Genomic DNA, 23,792 nt, shown 5'->3' on the forward strand with positions numbered 1-23,792 from the left:
TAAGGTAGACCATTATCATCAAGCCAATGACTTTTATTTCTCACAAGAGACTCCAGAAAATAAGCCTATGCAATATGTGGAAACAATGGTCATTTGAACATCCGTGGCCCACTGCCTGGGTGGGTGTAATATAAACATGCAAAATCTCCAGCCAGAAGCAGCAACCACCAAACAGCACCCCTTGGGCTGCTATATGAATGAAAGACGCTGCAGGGTTTTAAAACAATGGGAGTTCCTACCATTCTGAAAACAGCATTCAGGGAACTTGAATTTACATAGCAATGTATGTCCATGTGAATTGTACTGTTTTACTGTGTGCAGCATTCTTCTGAAGACCTTTTTGCAGGAAAAAACATATGGACAGGAATCATAGAATTGTGGATATTAGATTATTATAAGTATTTCTAAGATTCACTGGAATCTCAGCCATTTTCTAATGACACAGATCTAACAAACCCCACTTATATGGAATTACTGAAATAGCAGTGTAGTGCAAGCCTATGCATGTTTACTAAGAACTAAGTTCTGTTATGTTAATGGGGCTTATTCCCCTATGTGTTTAGGATTGCAGTCATAATATAACTACAGTTCTGCACAAATTCTCATTAATTCAATCAAGACAACATTTACATTCAGGTATAGCACCGGAGTATTTAGGGGCACAGGTGCCACTTGGCTTCTAATATCATATACTATCATAATCCTTTCTTGAGAGACATCTTGTGACTTTTTTTAGCCCTGCAAGCAGGCAAGGATGATGGATGAGTCTATTAGGATGATGGCTGTGACTCCATGTTTCTCTGGAATGCCCTCAACCATTCAGCAAGAGGCAATGACTTAAGGAGCTTTTTAGAACTCAATTACACTGATCAGGAGTCTGTATATCCTCTTCGCTCAGCCGTTTCTCATACAGGAGAAAGAAAGCTCATTGCGTATGATTTCTTCTGGCTCCAAAACCTTTGTATTTATATTTCTGGAGGAGAGCTAATAAAAGGAAGATTAATTGCCTCCTTAGAGAAAAAATGCCTATCTTTACTACATATATTCTTGTCTCAGTCATGAACACAGCTGTTGCCCTGTCCCAAACATTTTGTCATTCTGCATCATGCCAGGTTATCTTGCTGTATTACCTATGCAGGCTCCCATTTGCTTACCACCATCACCACTATTCTCTCAATGGCAGTTTTTATATTGGGCATGTCGGTGATAACCAGGAGAAAACCTTAACTGTTGAAAAAAATCCCACTTCCAAAAATACTTCCTATCCAGGTTTTATTGTTTTAGGAGTACAAGAACAGCACATCCCTTACCTGAAGGATGCTCAGATACTGAATGAGACTTCAGGCCAGTGGACATAACAGGATTTCCCCTTTCTCTCCTTGTCCCTGCAGCCTGTCCCAATCTGCTTCCAAGCGTCTCCAAACTCTCCAGAGTAGATTCAGATGAAGGCAGGAGTTGCAGAAGGGAGGCAATGGAAAGTCCCATTTGTGCAGGAGGTCTGCTGTACAAGTAGGAGACCCCAACTGGATTATCATTCATAGACTGGGCAGGCGCAAAGCTAAATGTGATCCAGCCCAATAAAAGACCAAGCTATGAAGTCTGGCCTCTCAAATGCATTTTGAGAGTGAAGAGAATAGTAGGTAGTTGTTTCTGTTTTAATACTTCCGAAGTAAGACAGCTTCCAACACAGCTGCATATGAGCCATGGTACAGGTACAAATACTCAGCATACTCAGTTACGAAGCAGCAATGTACTAGGCATGAATGGCTGTCTGTTTCTGTTCCATGCTACTTTCACATGTGTTAATTCAAAAGTCCCTTCTATCCTCTTTCCACATCCATGTTTTGTTTATAAAGCCATGAAAATTAATTTAAATACATAATTAAATGCACATTTTGAATGTATTTTCGCAGAATACATATGTCTAAACATTGTCATCTCTAAAACAGCTAGGTTCCCATCTCCTATCAATTTACAATCCCTACCACCAGGTCTTTATTAAAGCTTAAATGTTTCACAATTGTTTTGAAGTGTTGCTGGGTGGAATGTACATAAAGGTAAAGGTAAAGGTACCCCTGCCCGTACGGGCCAGTCTTGACAGACTCTGGGGTTGTGCGCCCATCTCACTTAAGAGGCCAGGGGCCAGCGCTGTCCGGAGACACTTCCGGGTCACGTGGCCAGCGTGACATCGCTGCTCTGGCGAGCCAGAGCCGCACACGGAAACGCCGTTTACCTTCCCGCTGGTAAGCGGTCCCTATTTATCTACTTGCACCCGGAGGTGCTTTCGAACTGCTAGGTTGGCAGGCGCTGGGACCGAGCAGCGGGAGCGCACCCCGCCGCAGGGATTCGAACCGCCGACCTTTCGATCGGCAAGTCCTAGGTGCTGAGGCTTTAACCCACAGCGCCACCTGCGTCCCTGGAATGTACATAGATGACTTCTTATATGATTTGCCCTTTGATTTTATCACTTTTGCTTGCTATTACTATGGAATTTAATTTATTAACTGGCTTGTTTTGTATTTATTTTTTCTTTTGTGTATTATTATCAATAAAGTTGCTTTGAGAGTTACCAAGTAGCAGAATATAAATACATTAATATGCAATAAATCATCATAGCAGTTCTCTTGCTGAATGGGGGCAAATGTCTAAAACCAGTTTATTCTTTTCTGAGAAAGAACTTCTGAAATGCTGACATCACTCTTTAATGGTGCACTACACATCTTAAATCCCCCTTTTGCCATCTTCCCAGCCATGCTGAAGACAAATTACAATTTGCAAAGGTAAATTGCAAGCGCTGGAGACAATGTGTGCTTCTAAGGTTTTTCAAACTAGGCCTCTGGCCAGCCTAAGAGAGCTCTTATTCAACATAAAACTGAATATGTGGTTTATCCTACCATGCCCAAAAAGATAACAGATTAAAAAGTAGATGTTCCCACTGATAAATCCAAGACTTATAATAGCATTAATTTTTTTTTAAAATTGCATTTATTAAACTATTTAAACTACTATTAAATATGTACAAAAGTTCAACTAGAAAATAACGTATTTCAAAGGAATCAACTAACAAAAAAGTTTATTACTGTTCAGACTGAAGAAAACAGTGTTTCATGGATAAGCTAAAAATAAAAGAATGATAGAATATACTGAATGATTACACAAAACACTACTTTCTGTGAAAGCATTATTGGAAATGTATCTTCATTTAATCCAGGATTTGCTTTATGCTAGCCTTGTAACGAGCAAGTGGACGTAGTTTGAAAGAGAAAATTACTGAAGCATTGTGTCGGAAGTTAAGTAGACCTGCAAAATAAAGAAGCATGTCTCAGAGAACTATCTGAATTTTCATAACATTGCAAATAAATTTTCAACAACTTGACATAAACCTTCATACATCATACATGTCATTTCTTTGCCTTTCCAAATCTAACAATTAAAAGTCTGCAACTGGAAGCTGAAAAGCTCTAATTTAGGAGACACTATCACTTGGCACAAGTTAACTTCTATGGATCACTACAAGAATTCTTCAGTGTCTGGTTGAAGACTGGCATAAGCAACATGTCTGAAAAGCATATTAATGTTTCAGAAATTCATTTAAAGGCAGAAAGAAGTCCAAATAGATGCCTGTCTAAATGCATTGCAATTACGTTACAATTATTTTGCGAATACACAGATACGCTCTGCCTTGTCTCAGCTCATTACCGACTCAAACAATTTGCCCTTCTGGGATCAATTGTTTGCTAATAAATAATTGTTTGCAGCAACAAAATGTTATTAAGTACTATTCTTATTAGTTTTGCTTCTACATCCTGTAATAAGATTCAAAACTAACTAATTCCCAGGAGTCTAACCTTAACCTTGCTGTGTTTAACAGCCCAGGAAATGATGAACCATCTGTTTCAGAAAATAATGGACAGCCAAGAGGAAATATTGTTTAATTGAAGATTAACCTCCTCAGAAAGCAGAACGAAGCATCCCTATAATTAGCAAACACAACGCAAGGATAGAAACAGCTGAAATCAAAGTCATATGGTCAGGCCCTCAATCGACTGAAGACTGCTTCCCATGCTATAATTCTCATTAATGCAAGTAATCTGCAGGAGCACTCCCATTAACATGGTATAATGTGGGAAGTAGTTCCAAATATCTTTTTTTAAAAAAATCCCACTATACTGATTTTGGCAAGTTGCATTCATATTAGTGTAACAGATGATAGCATGACAAAGTCAAGGCTGGGGAAAATTGACTAAAAATCTAGAATATACTTTTAAGTCGTGGTTATGCCTGGAAAGTAGAACTGTGATGCTGGCTCTTAAGAATTTGAAATACCATGAGTGCTTATAGTACTCCCAGAAGCAGCACAGCAACAAATATTTACAAAAGGTCTGGTGGCATTTCCTTATGCTAAACATAAAGGAAATATCATTACTAACTGTTCTACTGTCAGTATCTCACTCAGCATAGATACTCAACATAGATCGGCTGATTAAGTCAAATGTGATGAACCTGACCTAAGGTAAAAGAGGTTTGAGAAAAGGTAGCCAGTAGTGCAACTCTATACGGACTTACCAGGGAGTAAGGCCCATCGAACTCAATAGGTCTTACTTCTGAGTAGACATGTTTAGAATTGCACTATTATATAATAAAGTTTTAAATAAATAAGTAAGAGTTACACAGTGAGTTTTATAAGAAAAAGTCTGCCTGGATTGCTCCTACTGGGAAAAGGAGAGGGGTGTTTTTTGTTGTTTCCTTATTTCCCCTGCATTCCCGGAAAAACTGATCCAGAGTTAAAGGTGGAAACTTTAAATAAACCTTTTGCCTTTTTTTATTAGTTTATGTAAACACAACTTCTGCATTAATTTGGTATTGTTCATTTTAGTTCAATTTTTCATGATCGCATCTTTGTTTGTCTCATATCTGCATCCTTCACCATGATGCAACACTTTAGTATACACGATTCTTCTCTACTTTATTCTCAAAACAACCCAGAGAAGCAGATTAAAATGAGATGTGGTGACTGGCCTGGACATCTCTGGCACTAGTTCAACAATAACTATTCTTGCTTGAAAACATATTGGGTGGGATTCACCCAATGAGCCCCATCAATGGAAGCCTGTGCAAAGACTTCACTTGCACAATAGAGCTCCCCTCCCCAATGAAGCCCACAAATTGGCTTGGACGAGGAGTTGGGAGTACTCCCAGAAAGGGGGGGGGGGTGTTGTGTCTGACAAGCTGAAATGCTTGTGTAGACAAAACACTCGCCATGAATTCCACCATTACTGTATAAGCCCCTCAACAGTTTTGTTTTGTTTTTTTAATCTCAAGAGCACAGGTACAGTTGCCAGGCTTATAACCTAGATGTGCTAATAGGCCTTTTTAAAAGTGCCAAGGACACAGCATCTTCCAGGACACCCAAACCCTTTGAAGTTCTTTGTTCTGATCTCATGGGAGACACCGCTCGGCATTCCTTTGGTTTGACAGAGGCATAACCTAATACCCTCCCTGTTATGGCATCTATCTTCTGAAATTCCCATGCAAAAAGAACATTCCTTCAACACAACAAACTGTATGTCAATTACTTTCAGCTTAATTTAGCTGTACCTGATGATGCTTTACTATAAGATGCCCTGAGAACAGGCATTTGGAAAAGACAGAGAATACATTTTCAAATAATTTAGAATGCCCACAAACCCTGAACACAGGGACCCTGAATGCCCACACCAGCTTATTTGCCTGACATTATTCTGAGGCAAGTAACTGTACTCACAAGATGGGCTTAGAAAAGCCACTCTTCATTGACTTCCATGAAGTCCACGCCAGTGACTCAAGAATCAGATTAAGTTTTAAGTAAGAAATATCCACTTTTTGGATGTTACGTGAGGCAAATTCTACATCTTAATAAGCAACCAAATGCCAAGTGTGAGAATGCCCACAATCACTCTAAGCTGCCAATTCCTTGCAGGAGGAAGCTCAAGCCACACAGAGCTTTTCCACCAACAAGAGCCACTCTGATTCCATAACAGTAGTAGTGCATGTACACAACAAGAGAAAGAAGCTAGTTTAAAGAGCTAAGAATGGAGGGAGATGTGTGTGTATCTATCTATCTATCTCCTATACACACCTATACTACAGCAGAGGTGAGCAAAAATTAGATCAGGGGGTACTGGTAGATCTAGTGATCAGCAAGGGTTTCTGACTCCTAAAGGTTTAGCAACAAAAACATTTTCCACCTTAATAAGGGTGCTGAAATGAAAAAAATATTAACTCTGACTGGACTTTTGTGTGAAATGTATTTTAAGCTCAGTTCAGTTTTGGCCCTAAAAATTAATTCCTATGTTCAGAATGGGCTCAGAAGCACTCTGTTCCTTAATTCTAAGTCTATGTATGTATTATTGTGTACCTAGGTCTGACTGGCAGATCATAGGGTTCCAGCAAGCAAGGAGCAGGAGTTGACCCATCCCTATGAATACTACAGCATAAAGGCCTTTTTGCATATTATCTTTCCCTACAGGCAAACGTGCTCATATCTGCTGCTCCCCACCTTCCTGAAGGCAAATACACTAATGAGAGACAGCTGTGGGGCTAGTGGGAACAGCTAATACCCACAAAGGTTCCATACACTGTAGGCATATGCGTTTTCTTAGCACTGTAATATACTCAAGTGGCAAAACTGAATGTAAGATATAAACTCCAATGTGCTGAGGGAAAGAAAATCGCAATGTATTTAGCTTTAGGCTAAATTCATTTTAGCTTTGTGCAAGCAAAACTAGTGTTTTCTTTACCAGGAAACGTGGGACAATTCTGGACATTAAAGAGTTACACATACCATTTCAAAATTATTTTCTTATAATTTAAACCATCACTACAGCAGCTCTGCTTTGGTGTATTGTAGATGAGAAGCCTAGATCTATGTGCAGAGATTGCCAATAGTTCGAAATCTTAAAAATCCTAATATAATTAGACTCTCTCATATGTATTATCCTGAATTCTTCAACTTAATTTTAAAGCAATGAGCTGGCAATAATGCCATGACTTCATATAATAGCTCCTATTCAAGAAGAATGAGAGTTTGACATTCTTCTCCCACAAAACAAGTAGACAATTTTATCCACCAGCCGTCTATCAACCTACGGATATTGAAAGCTTGGGGAGAACAAGATAAAATCAACTCTAGTCCTACTGTCAAGCTGCACTATCTACCAGGAATCAATAATGCTATTCATGAATTTAGGAAAATTAATAAATCCTGGAATAAACGGTAGAAAAAGCTCAAATACAGGTGAAACTTACTCACTTGGGTTTTGTTTCGGCATCTGTCACTTGCCGAATATAGATACCATCTTCAGGATGTTCAACGTCATCCAATTCGTACATATATGATGATGCAATTGCAAGGGTGGTTCCATCATTACTGAAGGCTAGAGATGCTATGCTTGTAGGATAGCGGTGGAACTGACAGAGTCTCTTTTTATTGAACGGATCCCAAATATTGACAAAGCCATCGGAACCACCTAAAAATAGATTGCAAAGAGCCAAAGCAGCAGAAACGAGCATTATTGATATCTGTGCAATTAAATATAATTAGAATGTGCAAGGATATTTCAGTTATTTAATGGGAGAAGCACATGGTACAAGATATAAAATATGTTCTGAATTATTGCAGAAAATTTTCACATCAAACAATCTTACCAGTTTTACAAGTATGCAAACCAGCTACAAAGCAGAAACTGTATTTTTCAGCCTTTATTTTAATGATAAATTTGAGAACTAAAGACAGGATACCTCAAATTCTCTAAAAGAATCACAGAACAACTGAACCTTTTCAGATGATGCTTGGTCAATATAACTGAAGAATTATCAACTAACAGCACTAATAAGAAAAAAATAAAGTTTCATGTTACCTGTAGCAAAAGTGTTATGGACATTGTGGAAAGAGATGGCATTGACTGGATAAATATGTTCAATATTATTCTCCTTCAATCTGTGACATTTGAAAGCATATTTCTTCTTCTGTACCTCCAAACTTGGATCCAAATACTCAACTGCAACACGGCCTTCAATAGAGCTTAACACATAGCCCTATGGGACACAGACAGAATCCTCACTTATTTCGATGACTGATCATAGGGTTTTGTTTTTTCTTTATGAACTGCTCTATGTCGATGAAACATTTATAAGATGTGCACAACCCAGTCTGTATGTCACATTTAACTATTGAGAGGCACAGGTGCACTCTGAGTCCTAAGGGTTTGTAAAAATGTCTGAGAAGATTCCAAAGGGAATTACAGATTATTCTCTTAGCAGTGTGTCCTGATAAAGAATGTTGCATTCCAGTTCTGACATTAACTCTAATCAGGGCACACACTAATGCCTTTTAGAAAGTGAGAACAGATTCCAAATGAAACCTCATTGGAGGAACCTTTTTGCTTATAAATAACATCTAACAAAATTCGCTTTCATTTAATGCCTCCTCTGCATAAGACAACTCTATATCTGCTAGGTATATCTTGCTATCTGACATCAATGCTATCTGTTAGGCTTTTCTTTTATATTTTTCCCACCTCAAGAAGAGCAGAAAATAATGGCTAAACACTACATTGAACCCCAGAGAAGGGAATGATGAGAGAAACAAAGACACGCTTGTTCTTCTGTTAATTCTCTTTGTAGCTTTGATAGATCCAGGAAAGAGCCATGCCCAGCACAGAAAATGACTCCTAAGCAAATAGTTTTTTATCTAAATCCTGTAACAGTATTTCCCAGAACACTAATTTTCTTGGCGCATGGCATTTATGCCACTCTACTGCTCCTGCATAATTCAGAGCTCTGTGATAATTTTAGAATTAAATACAATATTAAAGTTCCTCTAGTTTCCAACTCCATTAACAGCTTCAAAACCTCCTTAGGAAAGCACAGAAAATATATCATTTGTTTTAGAGACAGCAATAAAATTAGCAAGACTCAAAATAAACTTTTTGAGTCAAGATAATCATAAATATCAAACGCTGGTATAATTGAGACTATTTTTCTACAAACTTTCATTTGACATAGTGCAGCACAATTTAAATACCTGTTTGTTAGGGAATGCCCTGATGCAACGTGTCTGATATTTAAGACTTGATTCTCTTCTTTGTTGAACATAGCCCATGTTCCGCAAGTCCCACACCAAAACTCTCCGACCAGCTGTTCCCACTATCAATCTATCACCGGACACAGACAATGTATACACCTTGGAAAAAAGTTATAAAGTGGCATTACATTTTCCAGATTCAGTACTAGGATTTCTACTTTCGCAGCATAAAGGTAGAAGGAAAAGATTACCTGTTCCATTAACATGTTCAATGACAAAAGATTTTTAAAAGTAGAAGTCTAGCAGACTTAACTCTCCATGAAACACTAAAATGCATTCTACATGGACTATACAAGATTACCCACATTAGAATACCAAAATTTTACATACTAAGCCTTGCTATAGAGATGCAATTTTTCTTGTTTGTCCTCCTTATGTCTACCTTGTTCCTGCTAAGAGTTCTCCATCCTCAAAGGGAGACCATTCTTTTCCCAACCAACCTACAAACCTACAAAGCTAATTCTACCCTTTAAGTTATAACAACGTCCTTGCCAATTCATCTAACCCCAGCTTTCACAAATCCTCAGTAACTATAGTTAGCACAAACTATGGATTGCATATACATTTATAATCATAGTTGTGGTTTGGAGCTAACCATTGTTAGTACATACACACACAAAAAATTTAAAAACCCAGGTGCATATGTAATGTTGTTAGGCTCTGAAAGCAACAAGTGAATTTAAATTCTTTAAATAAAATGTGGGGTGGGATGGGGAAGATCCATCTGCAAGAAGTAAGGTGAGATAGTGCTCAAGCTCATAGATTGCTCTCAATCTCTTATCCATGGTTAGCAGATCAAGCATTATTACATCTGTGTCATGATTACATAATTTTAAAGAAACAGTCTATTGTTTCAGAAAACAATAACCTACCTGTCAATTACACACAGAGAGAAAAATTTGCTGGTAGGAACATCAAAAATATATTAAACTGAACACTCAACTGTTTATTTACTCTTGACATTTCAGCATGCATAACCGCTAAAAAAAATTAATGGTTGTGATAAACTAGAAAATGTTGCTTAAATCAGTTTAAACTAAAAACAAAAGTTGTGTAACTAAGCAATTAATCTGTTATCAGGTAAAGTAACAGCTACTAGTTACATATTAGATATTTCAACTTTACCTTTCTAAAAAGATACATACTATACATGCTTTCATTCCATATGCTTAACATGTGGTAGATCTGGTATCTAATTACAGATCCTTCATTTATACTAGGACTAACAGAACGTAAACAGAATGCACGGCTACTGATTAGTTTCCGGGCCCAATTCAAAGTGCTGGTTTTGACCTTAAACGGCTCAGGACTGCAATCCCTCAAGGACCGCCTCTTTCCATATGAACCTACCCGGACCCTGAGATCATCTTCTGAGGCCTTTCTTCATGTGCCTTCTCCTAGAGGTCCAGAGGGTGGCAACACAAGAATGAGCCTTCTCTGCAGTGGCTCCCTGTCTGTGGAATGCTCTCCCCAGGGAAACTCACCTGACACCTTCATTATACACCTTTAGGCGCCAAGCAAAAACATTCCTTTTTAACCAGGCCTTTGGTTGATTTGATTGACATCCTATGTCCTTTTAAAATGTGGGTTAGGTTGTTTTTATTTTGATAATATATTTTGTGGTTTTATATTTTGATTTTGTTCTGTGAACTGCCTTGAGACCTCTGGGTATAGGGCGGTATAAAAATTCAATAAATTATTATTATTATTGATGAATTGTCAATGGCTCAAACAACAGTGACACAAAGCAAATTACCATACAAGAATGCATACAGTATAAAATGTGATTAACACAAAAACAATGTTATGGAAAATTATATATAGGAAAGACTGCATCAGGAGTGTTAACTACCTTAAATCTCCTTTACAGACTGGTGTCATACCTGTGAAGTATTCTTTACAGCTCCCCATAGCCATAAATCAAATGAAACCAATATCATGAAATAGGCTAGGTATACACATTTATCAGAGATACTATTTAAAAAAGTGACATAATGAACCTTGCTATACCAATAAGAAGTTTGATTCAGTGTGACTGTCTATTATATGGCATTCTGCGAGCAATTCATCACAGTTTTCTACATGCTACATGCAACCATAAATCACAAGTAAAAAACAACACATTTTTATCCTGATCAAAGATCTTGCCAATAGATTCAGATTATGTAGTGCCCACGTTACTGGGCTATTTAGACATGATGTGGTCCAGACTGACAGCTCACCATTGTGATTAGAAAGTATTTAAAGTAGTGACAAAAACTAAAAGGTTTTACATTTGCATGTATCTGCCTATGAAAATGAAGACTGGCAAGAGATCATAAATAAAAATTTAAATACTGTCAATACAAGTGCTGTTTAGTGGGCTGAAGAAGTTAAAGCCTCATCTCATTCATTTATCAAAACATGCAGCTATTCATACCATAAGGCTACACTAAGATGTTAAAATAAAAGTTGCACCGTTCAAGTTACTCTTAAATGCATAACTCAAGGTTTATTGTTGGCCGGAACTTTATCCCATCACTTTGTTTACAGTACTTATAAGCCAAAGTTACAGCAGGCAGCAAATCAGCTGCTTGGACCTTACTCATGGACCCTGAATAAGAAGCTGAAAGAAATCAAGCTGTGACAGTCAAAATTTCCTGTTTACATTGGCATAAATGGATACCATACCATAAATGGATGGCATAAATAAAGCCCTTCCTATATTAGTATATTGACACAATATAACATAGGCAATACTACCAGCTGGGTTTCTGGAATATAGATTTAGCAAAAGAATCTCCCTATTATACCCAGGTCTTATCCTGGTTTGTTAATTAACAATGGTTTCTAAAAACCAGTTTACTAAAGACTGAGCAATGGGAAAAAGCAGTTTAGAAACAAAAGAGGACTAAAGCTTTAAACCTTGTCCCTTTGTGGGAGGAGCACACAAGTCTAAGGTTTGTGAGGCTCAAGCCCTTAACAACAAACCATGATTTTGTGTTATGTCTGAAGAGTGTCATTATATTTTCCTGGTGTAGCTAAGCTTGCATTAATTACTGAGAATAACTAAAGAGTTAACTTTGTATTTTTCTGGTATTTAAGTAGTACTTGTTAATCATGCAAAAACTCACTTAAGTCTGTAATTTTACTCTCATTAATAGTGTTTATAAATTTTTAATGCAAACAATGAACTGATCTGAAAGATATTAATACTTTAATTGCTCAAATGTATTCCTTAACCACATAAAAAATACAAGTCTACTAGAAAAAGAGCCCCATTGAACTTAACAGGGCTTACTTCTGAGTAGGCACGCAAAGTATTGTATTGTAAATTGCTTAAATACAAACCTTTTCAGGCTGAGAAAATGTTCCCGCATTACAAGGTGTTCTCGGATCCCATAACTTGACTGTTTGATCCCAACTTCCTGTAACCATTACATTCACCTCTGGACAATATTCAACACATCGGATAGGAGCATCATGGGTGCCAACAAGATTGTCTATTTTTTAAAAAAAGATTAGTAATAATCTGAACACATAGTTGCACTATATTTTTGATAATCAAATTTAATAAAAAGGACAAAACAATATTCATACAGAGTTAACAGGGTCTGATATACCATTCACTAATGTATGTGCATGCTGGGACATCTTTCAAAAGACGCTTGATCCTCTAATCTTCTCAATAGACATACACTTCTGAAGTGTTAAATGTAGACTAATAGATATCAACTCAGTATTTCAAAGAAGCTTAAGGGGGGTGTTGGTACCCATGCAGAGATTTTCAAATGAACAAAAGAGATTTGTGCACCTAACTCTGTTGGGGTCCTCTGAAAATCCTAGTCATGAATGGTGTGTTTGAAAGATCTAATAGTAGGTGAATGTAGCATGGCCACATTAGTTCATGCCTTTGCCACTTGTGAGTAATTAGGCACTTTCAGCAAAACTGTCAATAAACCTTTATTCCACAGCATCATCCATTTTAGCAATGTATCCTGTAGTATTAAACTGTTTTAGAAGCTTTTAAAGTGATGCTGAATACTAATCCTGTAATACTTCAGATTCTTTCTCCAACTTAGGAAAGAAATCAGTACTTTTTTTTAATCCTCTAGAATTTATTCTAAATAGCTTTCTCCTCCAAACCCAATTCTCCAGTATCTTTCAAGACATCAAGGAACCATTGCCTGGAAACTTCTTATCCATTTACAATGTCACAGCATCTAATTCCATCCTCTACAATGATGAAAAGCAGCTTTCCTGACATTCAGTTACTCTGCTTCCAAACAACTACGTGTCTGATCCTATTATCCCTGCATCAACTACAATGACTATTTATCAATATTGTAGGGTATTTTGTAAAGGGGGTGGATGTTAAATGTCCTCTTATCAAGTCAGAATGTGCAATCATACTCACACCTTAAAATCTCACTCAACAGATGTCCCCCAGATTTCTCTACTACCCCCAAAAAAATATAATCACAGTTTAAGGATTTCATATTTAGAACCATAGAATTTTTGGAGTTGGGTGGGACCACAAGGGTCATCTAGTCCAACCCACTGCGATGCAGGAATCTTTTGCCCAACATGGGGCTCAAAACCATGACCCTGAGATTAAACGTCTCACAGCTCTACAGACTGAGCTATCCATTTACAGCATTTCCCCCATTGTCTCTTAAATCAATTCAAGCCCCGCACATTACACTATGAACTCATAGTTCATATGCACATGTATGCGGAATAATGCCCTTCTGCCAAACTCTCAGGCAAGTCTAAACGACTAAAAACAAAGTTGGTGTTAAACAGCCCATAAATACATTTCTAAAGGGAAAATAACAAGTGAAACTATCAAGGATAGAAAAAGTACTGTATAGAACAAGGTCATACAAGCAATATTGACAGTTTCGCTTCCTCAACACTCAAGACTAGAACTGTAAATAAAACAAAAAGATTGTTTTTAAATAAAAATGTACCACCCTGCAAATATTTTATATACTCAGTTAAAGACAAAATACCACAAGGTTCTTAGCATGGAATACGCTTTCCTTAGCCTAAAAATCTGCATTGACTAATAAAGCTTTAAATGCACTAAAAAAAATCAAGAACAACACTATACAGAAATAAATGGAAGTTACAGAAAGTGCAGACATAAAACCAAATGACATAGTAAATATGAACTGTACAGAAAAGAAACACATTTAATTTGTACTTTAATGCTGTCTGTATTTATACCGTAAGAATTCCAGTCATAATACTTTTCTATTTCACGACACTATTTTCAGTGAATTAATCTACTGTTGAAACAATCTATTTTCTCCTGCTTCTGCAGATTCTACTATACCTATAAATTAGCTTACCTTGATCAGTGTTCAAGTCATGCATTTTTAACTGCCGATCCAATCCTCCACTCCAGGCATGTGTAGGGTCCTTCAAGAGAAGAAAGTTGTTCACTTATGTTCTATATCTGTACTCCAAGGAACCAAAAATATTTGATAAAGGCATTATTTTTGCTTTAAAAAGTCTTATCCAACAGTGTCAGCAAGGGATCAACAAACCATGACCCTTTCAAACTCATACATATAAGAATTTGGGATGGCACTGCTCTCCTACTGGCTACATACCCATTTTATTTTATTTCCACAAGAGAACAGGGCAATTGAATGACAACAGTAGCACTACAGCCAAAGGTCACCCACAATGGTTATTATAACTGTGGGAAGAATTTGAACCCCACCCCTGTGCAAGTGGCTTCGGCTCCTTCACTGGGGCAAATGCTACGCACAAAATTATGAAACTGAAGATTAGAAAATAAATTCTGTTATTAAATGTGTTTGACAATGCTAATGTGATATTGCTTCCAAAATAATTAATGTTGATGAAATCCTGCAGCATAACTATAATATAGGAATGAAAGACTATATTTGACTAGGCAACAAAAAGATCAAAAGACAGTGGATGACATCCAGTGATGTCCACCCAATTGTGCAGCGGACTTCTGCCCCATTTTTGCATATTATCACTACCACCACATTCTCTTCCAGTAGGTTGGCAGACCCTCCAAAGATGATATTGGAGATATTCAGGGGGCTACAGAGTGGAGGACAAAGCAGAAGTAACGTATGAGCAGAAGACCACTGATACAACACAATTTTACTGGTTTCCCAATTTTCTATACAGGCTTACAATAAAAATACGTAGTTTTAAAAACAGAGCTGTCACTCAACTGAACAATTCTGTTCGGCCATCTGTCTTAACCAATTAAAATTAAATATTAACCTGTTAAACTGGCTTATTACTAAAAACCTTAGTAAGGGTACCTTTAAAAAAAATGATGAAGATAACCTGTATTTTTAAAGGTTTTCGCTGGTTGTTGGAGAGCAAGACTATCTTTAGCATTCTTTTTTTCATTCCCCATTACCACAAAACATCAGGCCCACACAAGCATCAAAACAAGCTTAACTTACTTAACTTAAGGCATACTTAACTTATAGCTCAATTATTAATAAAAGGCCAGGACAGAGAAGCCCATGTGCAATTGCAAAGTGTTTCTGAGCACGGAAAGGGTGGTGGGTTGCTCCAGAGGGCCTCCCAGTCTTCAAGAGGTAGTTTCTTGTCAGATGGGAGGAGCTGAAAACCCTGTGTGTGCAAAACACTGTGCATGGCACTTTGGAATCCAGCCTAAAGGCTTCAGTAACCTACTAATTAAGTCAATTACACCTTGCATCCCCTTTTTATAACTTCAATAGTAAAAACACAAAGTAGTAAAAAAGACTTACATAAAAAGCACAGTCAAGTACAGCTCCTGTATGTTGATACTTGAGTCTCATGGTGTTGGCAGGAACATCATACAATCGAACAGAAGTGTCCCAAGATGAAACAAGCAGAAACTGAGATGTGTTAGGACTAAATTTCACTGATGAGATTCCATCTTCCGGTGGTTGGTTCAACTTAAATTCATTTGATCCAGTCATCTGAATAAGATAATATAAAAGTTATCTATAGATTATTATTATTTTCTATATTATCTTTGGTAGATTTTAAAGAGAAATTACATCAACAAGAAAAGCCTGCTGGATGGGCCACTGGAACTTCTGCTCCAGAACTCTGTTGTCAATATGCAATATGCTGATGACACCCAGCTTTATCTGTTGATGGACGGCCATCCTGACTCAGCCCAGGACACACTGACCAGATGTTTGGAAGCTGTGGCTGGATGGCTGCGTGGGAGCCAGTTAAGTCAAATCCTTCGAAAACAGAGGTCCTCTGGCTGGGTCAGGACGACATGGGGTTGGGGGGCCAACTCCCATCTCTTGCGGGGGCTCAATTAGTGCCAGCGCCTTCTGTCAGGAGTCTGGAGGTGCAGGCTACAGCTACAGCAAAGTTGGCATTTTTCCACCTTCGCCGTGCTAATCAGCTGGTCCCTTGCCTTTCTCGCCCTGATCTAGCCACAGTGATCCAGGTGACTGTCACCTCCAGGCTCGATTATTGTAGCACGCTCTACGCAGGGCTGCCCTTGAAGCTGACCCAGAAACTCCAGCGGGTGCAGAATGTGAGGCTCCTTATGGAGTCCTTGCCACGGGACCACATTCATCCAGTGCTATACCAGCTGCACTGGCTCCCGGTGGAGTACAGGGTCAGGTTTAAGGTGCTGCTTTTAACCTTTAAAGCCCTATACAGCCTAGGACCCTCGTACTGACGGGACCGCCTCTCCTGGTATGCCCCATGGAGGACCTTACGGTCTGAAAATAGTATCTTGGAGGTCCTGGGCCTCAAGGAGGTTAAACTGGCCTTAACCAGGGCCAAGACCTTTTCGGCTTTGGCCCCAGCCTGGTGGAACCCTCTATTGCAAGAGACCAGGACCATGCGGGACTTGACATCCTTCCACAGGCCCTGCAAGACAGAGCTGTTCCGCCTGGCCTTCGATCCGGGCACAGTTTGACCCCCCTCTATGGGACCCTGTAAGTTACCTCTTTGGCCCTTTTATTGGCTCATGTGGGACCAACACGGATAGCTGGCCCTGATGAATACTTGATGAATACTTGAGGTTCCCAACCCCTATAGTTGTAATTTGTGGGCAGTCATTTAATTTTATCCTGATTCTAATTTTTAAGCTGTATTTTAATCAATTGTCTGATTGTGTTTTAATGTATTTGATATTTGATGTTAGCCGCCAGGGAGGGCGGGGTATAAATAAAAATCTACTTACTTACTTACAAGTACAGTCATACCTTGGCTCCCGAACACCTTGGGAGTCGAACATTCTGGCTCCCATCCCTTTCAGAACTTGAAATATGAGTACCCCCAACAAAATATTTAAAATTCGGCTTTGTAATTTGGAATTTATGTGATTTTATTTTATTTTATTGGTCTGTTAATAAATATATATTTTTAAAAAAAAAAAACATTCTGGCTCCTGAATGATTGAAAACCGGAAGTGAGTGTTCCAGTTTTCGAACATTCATTTGGAAGCCGAATGTCCAACGGGGCTTCTGCAGCTTCCGATTGGCTGCAGGAGCTTCCTACAGCCAATCAGAAGCCACGCTTTGGTTTTTGAACGTTTCGGAAGTCGAATATCTGGCAAATTACTGAGCAGCCTGTAATGTAACATCTTATTGGGGGGAGGGGGGAGAAAAGCAATATCTCCATAACAGTAGAAATGTGGCCCAAAAAGAAAGGTGGGAGAAGCAGCATTAGCAAGTTCTGCTCTCGTACATTGCTTATGCACAGGCTATTTTGGCTCTGAGAACATCAGTGCCCAGCTATGAGTCGTGAAGGCCGTTCCCTGCAAGGCCCTTTCCACCTGGCCTAGGGAGCGGGGCCCAGACTCACCCAGCCCTACCAAAGAGGCTCTTGGTGAAACCAGAGGGACATCGCTATGCCTGACAACAAACCCTAATTATTCATTCTTTTGCCCCATCTTTCTGTGCCTGCCAAACAGCCGTGTCATGCTTATGATAATATTTTATTCTCTTGTTAATTATGCTGTTTTAAATGTGCATTTTATATTTGACTTCACTTAGCAATGATTTTTTTGTTAACTTTGTGTTAAATATGTATTCTTCAGCTGACCTCCTTTGTAATGTTTTATTCTGAAATCTTTCAGATAATATTTTAGTCTTCTGATAATTATGTTGCTTTGACAGTATACTTTATATTTGACTTTCTTCAGAAATGTTTGATTTTGGATTGTTTTATTGATGTTTTAATATGCTGTAAACCGCTTAGAGATTTTTCTTAAAAATATAAAGCGGCATAGAAATGAAATGAATAATAATCAAATAACAGCATATGAAGAAATTCAATGTGCTAGTATAACTGATTCCATATTATACAGTGTATCTAATACCCTTGTGTTAGTTCCAACTGCATCTCTAAAAATGTACACCAGGAATGTGAGAATTTCCCTCTCACAGAAGTACTCTAAGGTTAAACCACTGCTTGTTTTCCCATATCAAAGTTCCATGATCATGGGATTACACAAATTCCTAGAGAATATGGCCCTCATAGTCATGGGAGCCATATCAGAACCACCAGCTGAGAGCCTAGGTACCAGTTGCTAGGGAGCGAGAGTCACAGAGGGCCATAGATGTCAACTTTTCCCTTTTCTTGCGAGGAATCCTATTTGGAATAAGGGAATTTCCCTTAAAAAAGGGAAAACGTTGACAGCTATGCAGAGTGCCACTGCTTGCAATGGCATCTTGTTATCTTCTTACAAGACTGACCACTTCTTACAAGACTGACCACTGGCCTGATCCAGCAAAGCTCTGGTTTTGTCTTTAACTTATCATTTCAACGAGCCTCGGTCTTTACAGCACAAAACCTTACCCCCTTGTTATTAAATGTTTGACCCCAGAAGCGACGAAGGAACCTTAAGGAACAACCTCGAGTATGGGGGCGGAGGGAGAATTCTTCATAGGATGCCCCCTGCTTATTATTCCTTAGCCATATGTTATTCCTTATGGGATGCCTGCACCCCCCTCCCCCACCCCAATTTCTCAGCAAGGGAAGAAGGCAGCAAGGGCGCGCGGGCATGACGCGGGGGTGTAATGGGCGTGGCCTGGAAGGAGGACCCGCAGCCCCGCTTCCCTCCGAGGGTTTGGAGAGGCAACGGCCGAGAGGGAGTCCCCCAGGTGGGCGGGGGTGAGGAACGACAGCAACAACAATAGGGGCGCTCCTATTACCTTGTCCTCCAGTTTTCCGACGAGGCCTCTCTCTCACTTTCACACGCACCAACCGTCTTCCTTCTCTCACCACGCGCGCGCGCCTCGAATACCGAGCCAACTCCCAACAGCCCCAGCTCCGGCGACCGCCTCGGCCGGCGATTGGTTAGTTTAAAATGACTGGACGGCTCACGTACGGACGCACGCACGCACGCACGCCCGGCATGCTCCGCGAGGCAGCGTTTTGTAGCGTCGACTACAACGCCCAGCATGCAACGGGCTCCAAGTTACCCTTCCGCTGCTGCCCCCCCCCCCCCCAATCTCTGCCTACAGAAGCCCATCTGCTTCTTTGAGTCTTCCTTCTTTCTTAGGCGCCCCTCTCCGGGGCAAACCCTTGCTCTCCTTTCGCCACGGAGAGGCCTTTGGCGCTAGCGCCGTTTGTGAAGGCGGCTCTTGAGGCTGGAGAATGAATGGAAGCGAATGCTCAAGCCGCACCTGTTTGGGCATAAAGCAGGTCCTTTGTCGCCTTAATAGGGAGATGGCTCCAAATAAGAGCGCTTTGGATCTGGGTCGTTGTCCTACGACCACAGCAACTCTCATATAGGCCAGTGCTCCGTAGATTTCCCGCTTCCTCCATAAGCCCCCTGGTTTTATCTTCCTGTGTACACACCGGCGTCATCCCTGTATGCGGCAGCGCCGTCCACGACTCTGTAGCAGTTGTGTAGCAGAAAACACACCGCTGCAAAACCTGCATCCAGCAGAGTGTGTATAATTGCCAAAATTTCTCTGCACGGGATTTTTTTATATATGAGTTGTTTTCAGTTCGACTCCAAATTTAAAAGTTTCGCAGCTTTGGCTTTAAATGTATACACGTGTATGTATGAATACGTGAGAAAACTGGGAAGTAAGGGGAACCCGAGGCTTTTTTATTTTTTTCATTCCCGCCCCTTGATTATTTACATCGCGTTTCCTTGTACTTTGAATTTCAACACTGAGACGTGCATGCATCATTTACACACACTTTTGTCCATGTGTAACTATCATTATTATATTGATAGAAAGGATTCCTACCGAACTATTGCTGGAACTGTTTTCAGTATGTGCATATAAATATCAGCCAAAATATTATAATTTCATATCTAAAGCCAAGTAAGACACATGTATACCACATGAATTCAGAATACGAGCATTTGACTCTTCTTGCTAGGCTTTCCTGCTGTTCAATGCCTCTCGCTTTGAGGCAGCTTTCGAAATCCCTTCCTAATACCTTGAGTTCTTGGATCCTGACATATTTGCATAATCCTGTGTTCAGGACAAAGGACAATTCGCCTCTGAAAGGAAAGTCCAAGCGGTATCAGATGGAAATTAAACGCGCATGCTCTTAATAGCGAGAGCGATGATCATGAAAAAAATATTGTTGTAATAGCCCTGCCATTGATGCCTCGCGGTTGAATCGACGCAGAAGCAGCAAGTTGGGGATAGTTCCCGGATGGAGAAAGAAGGTGCTGGGGAGATACTTGACGGCCCAAGGTTAATCAGTCTACCTCGCAGCTAAAGCAGATTGCAATGTATAGATCTCATTGTTGCCCCCCTTTTTAACCTGCTAAATCCTTATGTGTAGTCATGCTTGCAATTAAAGCAGATTAACTGCAAGCAACCTTCACAGAAGGATTTCAGGTTAACACACACCACAGTTCTATGCAGGCTGGCTTTAGAAGTAAGCCTCACTAAATTCAATGGCGCTTACTCCCAGGCCAGTGGGTATAGGATTGCAACCTTTTAAAAAGTGGTGGAAACAACGAGATCTGTGCAATACTAACTCCTGGGGGCTACTATGTCGTTGACTAAAGCTCGGCCAGAGTTTCCTCTACTATCCTGCGGTGGCTGAACACGCTTCCATAGAAGAGCCAAACTGCCTCTGCCTCTTCGCTGTATCGCCACTGGCCTACAAAACACTTTTTAAATATCTCCTGGTGTGCTGGACCAGTTCCAAGGTTTGCAATAATGCACAGGATTGATTAGCAATACGATTTGCAATGCGAGGATAAGGATTGCATGGAAACACCAAATGCATCCATTGCTCTTCCCAAAACGATTTTTTGTTTTGTTTTGCTTCACTGCGTGCGATTGAGATGGGCGACGGATCTGAGTTATGCAAACCGAATATATGCAAACACCATGCACGTCTGTGATGCTATGTACTGTGTGGGTGACAGAGAGGGGTCATTTAAAATCCAATAAACTTGTACTGAAATTCCACTTTAATTCGAATCATCTGTTTTGGGGTATGTTTTACCGAGAAAGCTGTCTTCGATATTAATGAATAGTGAGGCAAAACCGAAACATTCAAGGAAACTGAAAGTAGTAATAGTCTGAAGTCAAGAGGCGGAAAAGATTGGAAGGGCACTGATTCTAAGTACTTCTACTGGAAACAATCCTTGTTAGCAATATGAATAACACTTCATAACCAGTGAAATCCTGAAAAAACTTCTTCTTTTTTTATTTAGTTACAAATATTCACATACAACCTTCATCATAATGAAAACTTTTTGGAAATATATCCCGTGCATTACAGTGGAACTTACGCGGTCAAGGATAAATAATGAATATCCTAGGCTCTATCTAGATCTTTTGTTTGTTTAAAATAGAAGGACCAGGTTGCCCTAAATTCATTTGTTTCTGAGATAAAAGGTCCGTGCATGCACTTAATAGGGAATTACCCCCGTTGGCTTTTGAGAAAATGGTTCAGATAAACAATTTCAAAAATATTATTTTCCACGAAAGAGCGTATCCAGAGCTTATTTTTTACACGGGCCATATGGAGTATTACCCCCCCCCCAAATTCTCCGTTTTAAAACATCGTAAATGTAATTTTAGCTGGATTGTGGTTACTTATTGCATTTTAAATAGTCTTCTCTATAAGATCCTGAGCGAACCAAGGAACAGGTGGCTGTGATAAACCACGTAACGGCGCCTGCGATTTAAATAACACTTGATGAAGTATTTACTTTTTGTTTAAACGATTCGCTTCCTCCTCTCGGCACATCCGAGGCTGCAGGTGTTTTGCAGCGCTGGGGTGAACGCTCAGATCAATCACGGCTTGGTTATAATGTCACATTTCTATTTAAAAAGGAGCTGGCATGAGATCTTGGCATTTAACAGAATACACCTCAAACTAGGAAGAAAGCCCATTTCCGGAAACACTTGTCAGCTCCGATCGCTTAATAAAGGACGTTCATCTTCTTTTCAAATAACTATATACATGAGCTGCTTTGATCCGAATGCGTTTGACATTAGCAAGCTTTTACCCGGATCTGCAGTGTAGAAGCTTATATTTTCCATTCACTTTAATGAGGGGGAGGAGGAAGAGAAAGAAGAACGCGCCCCATCTGTGGTTTTACGATGGAGGGCACAGAAGTAGAAGTGGCGCTGCGGTTAATATCAATGAGCTGGATGCGAATCACGTAGCATGCCTCTAAACAGCGCAGATCCAAAGCCAGTTAAAACGATTTAAGCCAATTGGCACCTTAAGCGGAAAATCGGGCCGCTTTCAATGGGGTTTTTTCTTTTCCTAAATAAGGATGCAGTCCAATACAGACTTACCTGGGAGTAAGTCTCACTGAACTCAGCGGACCTTTCTTCCGAGTCTCCCTCTTTTTCACCTCAGCAACTACTAAGAGTTTTGGGAGATGTGCTTAGACTCGGAATGGTAGGACAGCGACCCAGGGAACATTTTTTGGGCGGAAGTGAGAAGGGAAGGGAAGTTCCCCTGACGTGGAGAGATAAAAACCACTAGGATCGGGCCTGCCTGCCTCTGAGTTTCACTTGTATAAATTCAGTAACTACAGCTGGATTTAGTAGTAATGGACTGTGTAGCCTGAACTTTTTTTAAAAAAAGGTGTTTGGAATATCGGTTCTTGATCGTTTGAGCCCATACAGAAGTGGCTGTTTATTAAATATCATTAAATGACAATGGTGAACTTAAATAGTCTGAAAGAAGTTTAAAACTTCCTGCGTGTCTTTCTCCTGACTTTAATCCTGATCGTAACCGCAGGAGGAAGTAAGCCCCACTCAGTATGACCTATAAACAACGTGGAATGGCAGCGTTGTCAGCATGGCGAATATATCAATATTTCAGCTTTATTTTGATCAATGCTCCCCGTCTATTCTTGGATTTATTTCGCTGTGACATTTGCCACAGTTTTTGGACAGGAGCGCAGCTGGAGATGAATCGAGGTTTCCTGCGACCTCAACGAGAGAGAAGCCCCCATCGTTGCACGGATGAAACTTTCCTCTTTTTTCAAACTTCCAGCGAGAGGAGCCCAGAGGGCAAAACGCACCCAACTTTTCACACCTAAAACCCAAATACATGTATTTTATTTTATTTTTAGGGGCGGGGAGGTACGCCAACTGAAATACACAAGCAATCTGATCCAAGTTACCAACGATGTTTAAAATGCTTTATTTTCTTTTAAAAATATGTACAGATCTGAAATACACTATTATTATTTTTTATTATTTCCCGCAGA

At 39.7% G+C, this 23,792-nt stretch overlaps 1 protein-coding gene across 2 annotated transcripts; it reads right to left on the bottom strand.

The window, feature by feature from the left end:
* Positions 1-3,056: 3,056 nt before the first annotated feature.
* BUB3 (BUB3 mitotic checkpoint protein) lies at positions 3,057-19,432 on the bottom strand. Of its 2 annotated transcripts, none has more exons than XM_079977086.1 (8): positions 19,285-19,432; positions 15,880-16,074; positions 14,461-14,530; positions 12,455-12,606; positions 9,065-9,223; positions 7,899-8,076; positions 7,292-7,508; positions 3,057-3,300 (listed from the first exon to the last, which is right to left on the bottom strand). In XM_079977086.1, exons 2-8 carry the CDS (start codon positions 16,072-16,074, stop codon positions 3,291-3,293), a joined length of 981 nt encoding a protein of 326 aa, XP_079833212.1. In that variant the 5' UTR covers positions 19,285-19,432; the 3' UTR covers positions 3,057-3,290. The 2 variants fall into 2 exon arrangements, with proteins under 2 accessions (XP_079833212.1, XP_079833213.1); XM_079977087.1 differs by having other exon boundaries at positions 7,288-7,508.
* Positions 19,433-23,792: the final 4,360 nt, after the last annotated feature.

The sequence above is a fragment of the Podarcis cretensis genome (assembly GCF_951804945.1).
Source record: "Podarcis cretensis genome assembly, chromosome: 5".
In the NCBI taxonomy this organism is placed as follows: Eukaryota; Metazoa; Chordata; class Lepidosauria; order Squamata; family Lacertidae; genus Podarcis; species Podarcis cretensis.

Excerpts from the sequence above, each read along its gene's own strand:
- BUB3 (XM_079977086.1), bottom strand. The coding sequence starts at position 16,074 with ATGACTGGATCAAATGAATTTAAGTTGAACCAACCACCGGAAGATGGA. Across the intron at positions 14,531-15,879 it reads TACTTGACTGTGCTTTTTAT|GACCCTACACATGCCTGGAG; the intron begins GTAAGTCTTTTT and ends CTTCTCTTGAAG. Across the intron at positions 9,224-12,454 it reads CATTTTCTCAGCCTGAAAAG|GTGTATACATTGTCTGTGTC; the intron begins GTTTGTATTTAA and ends CTTTTTTCCAAG.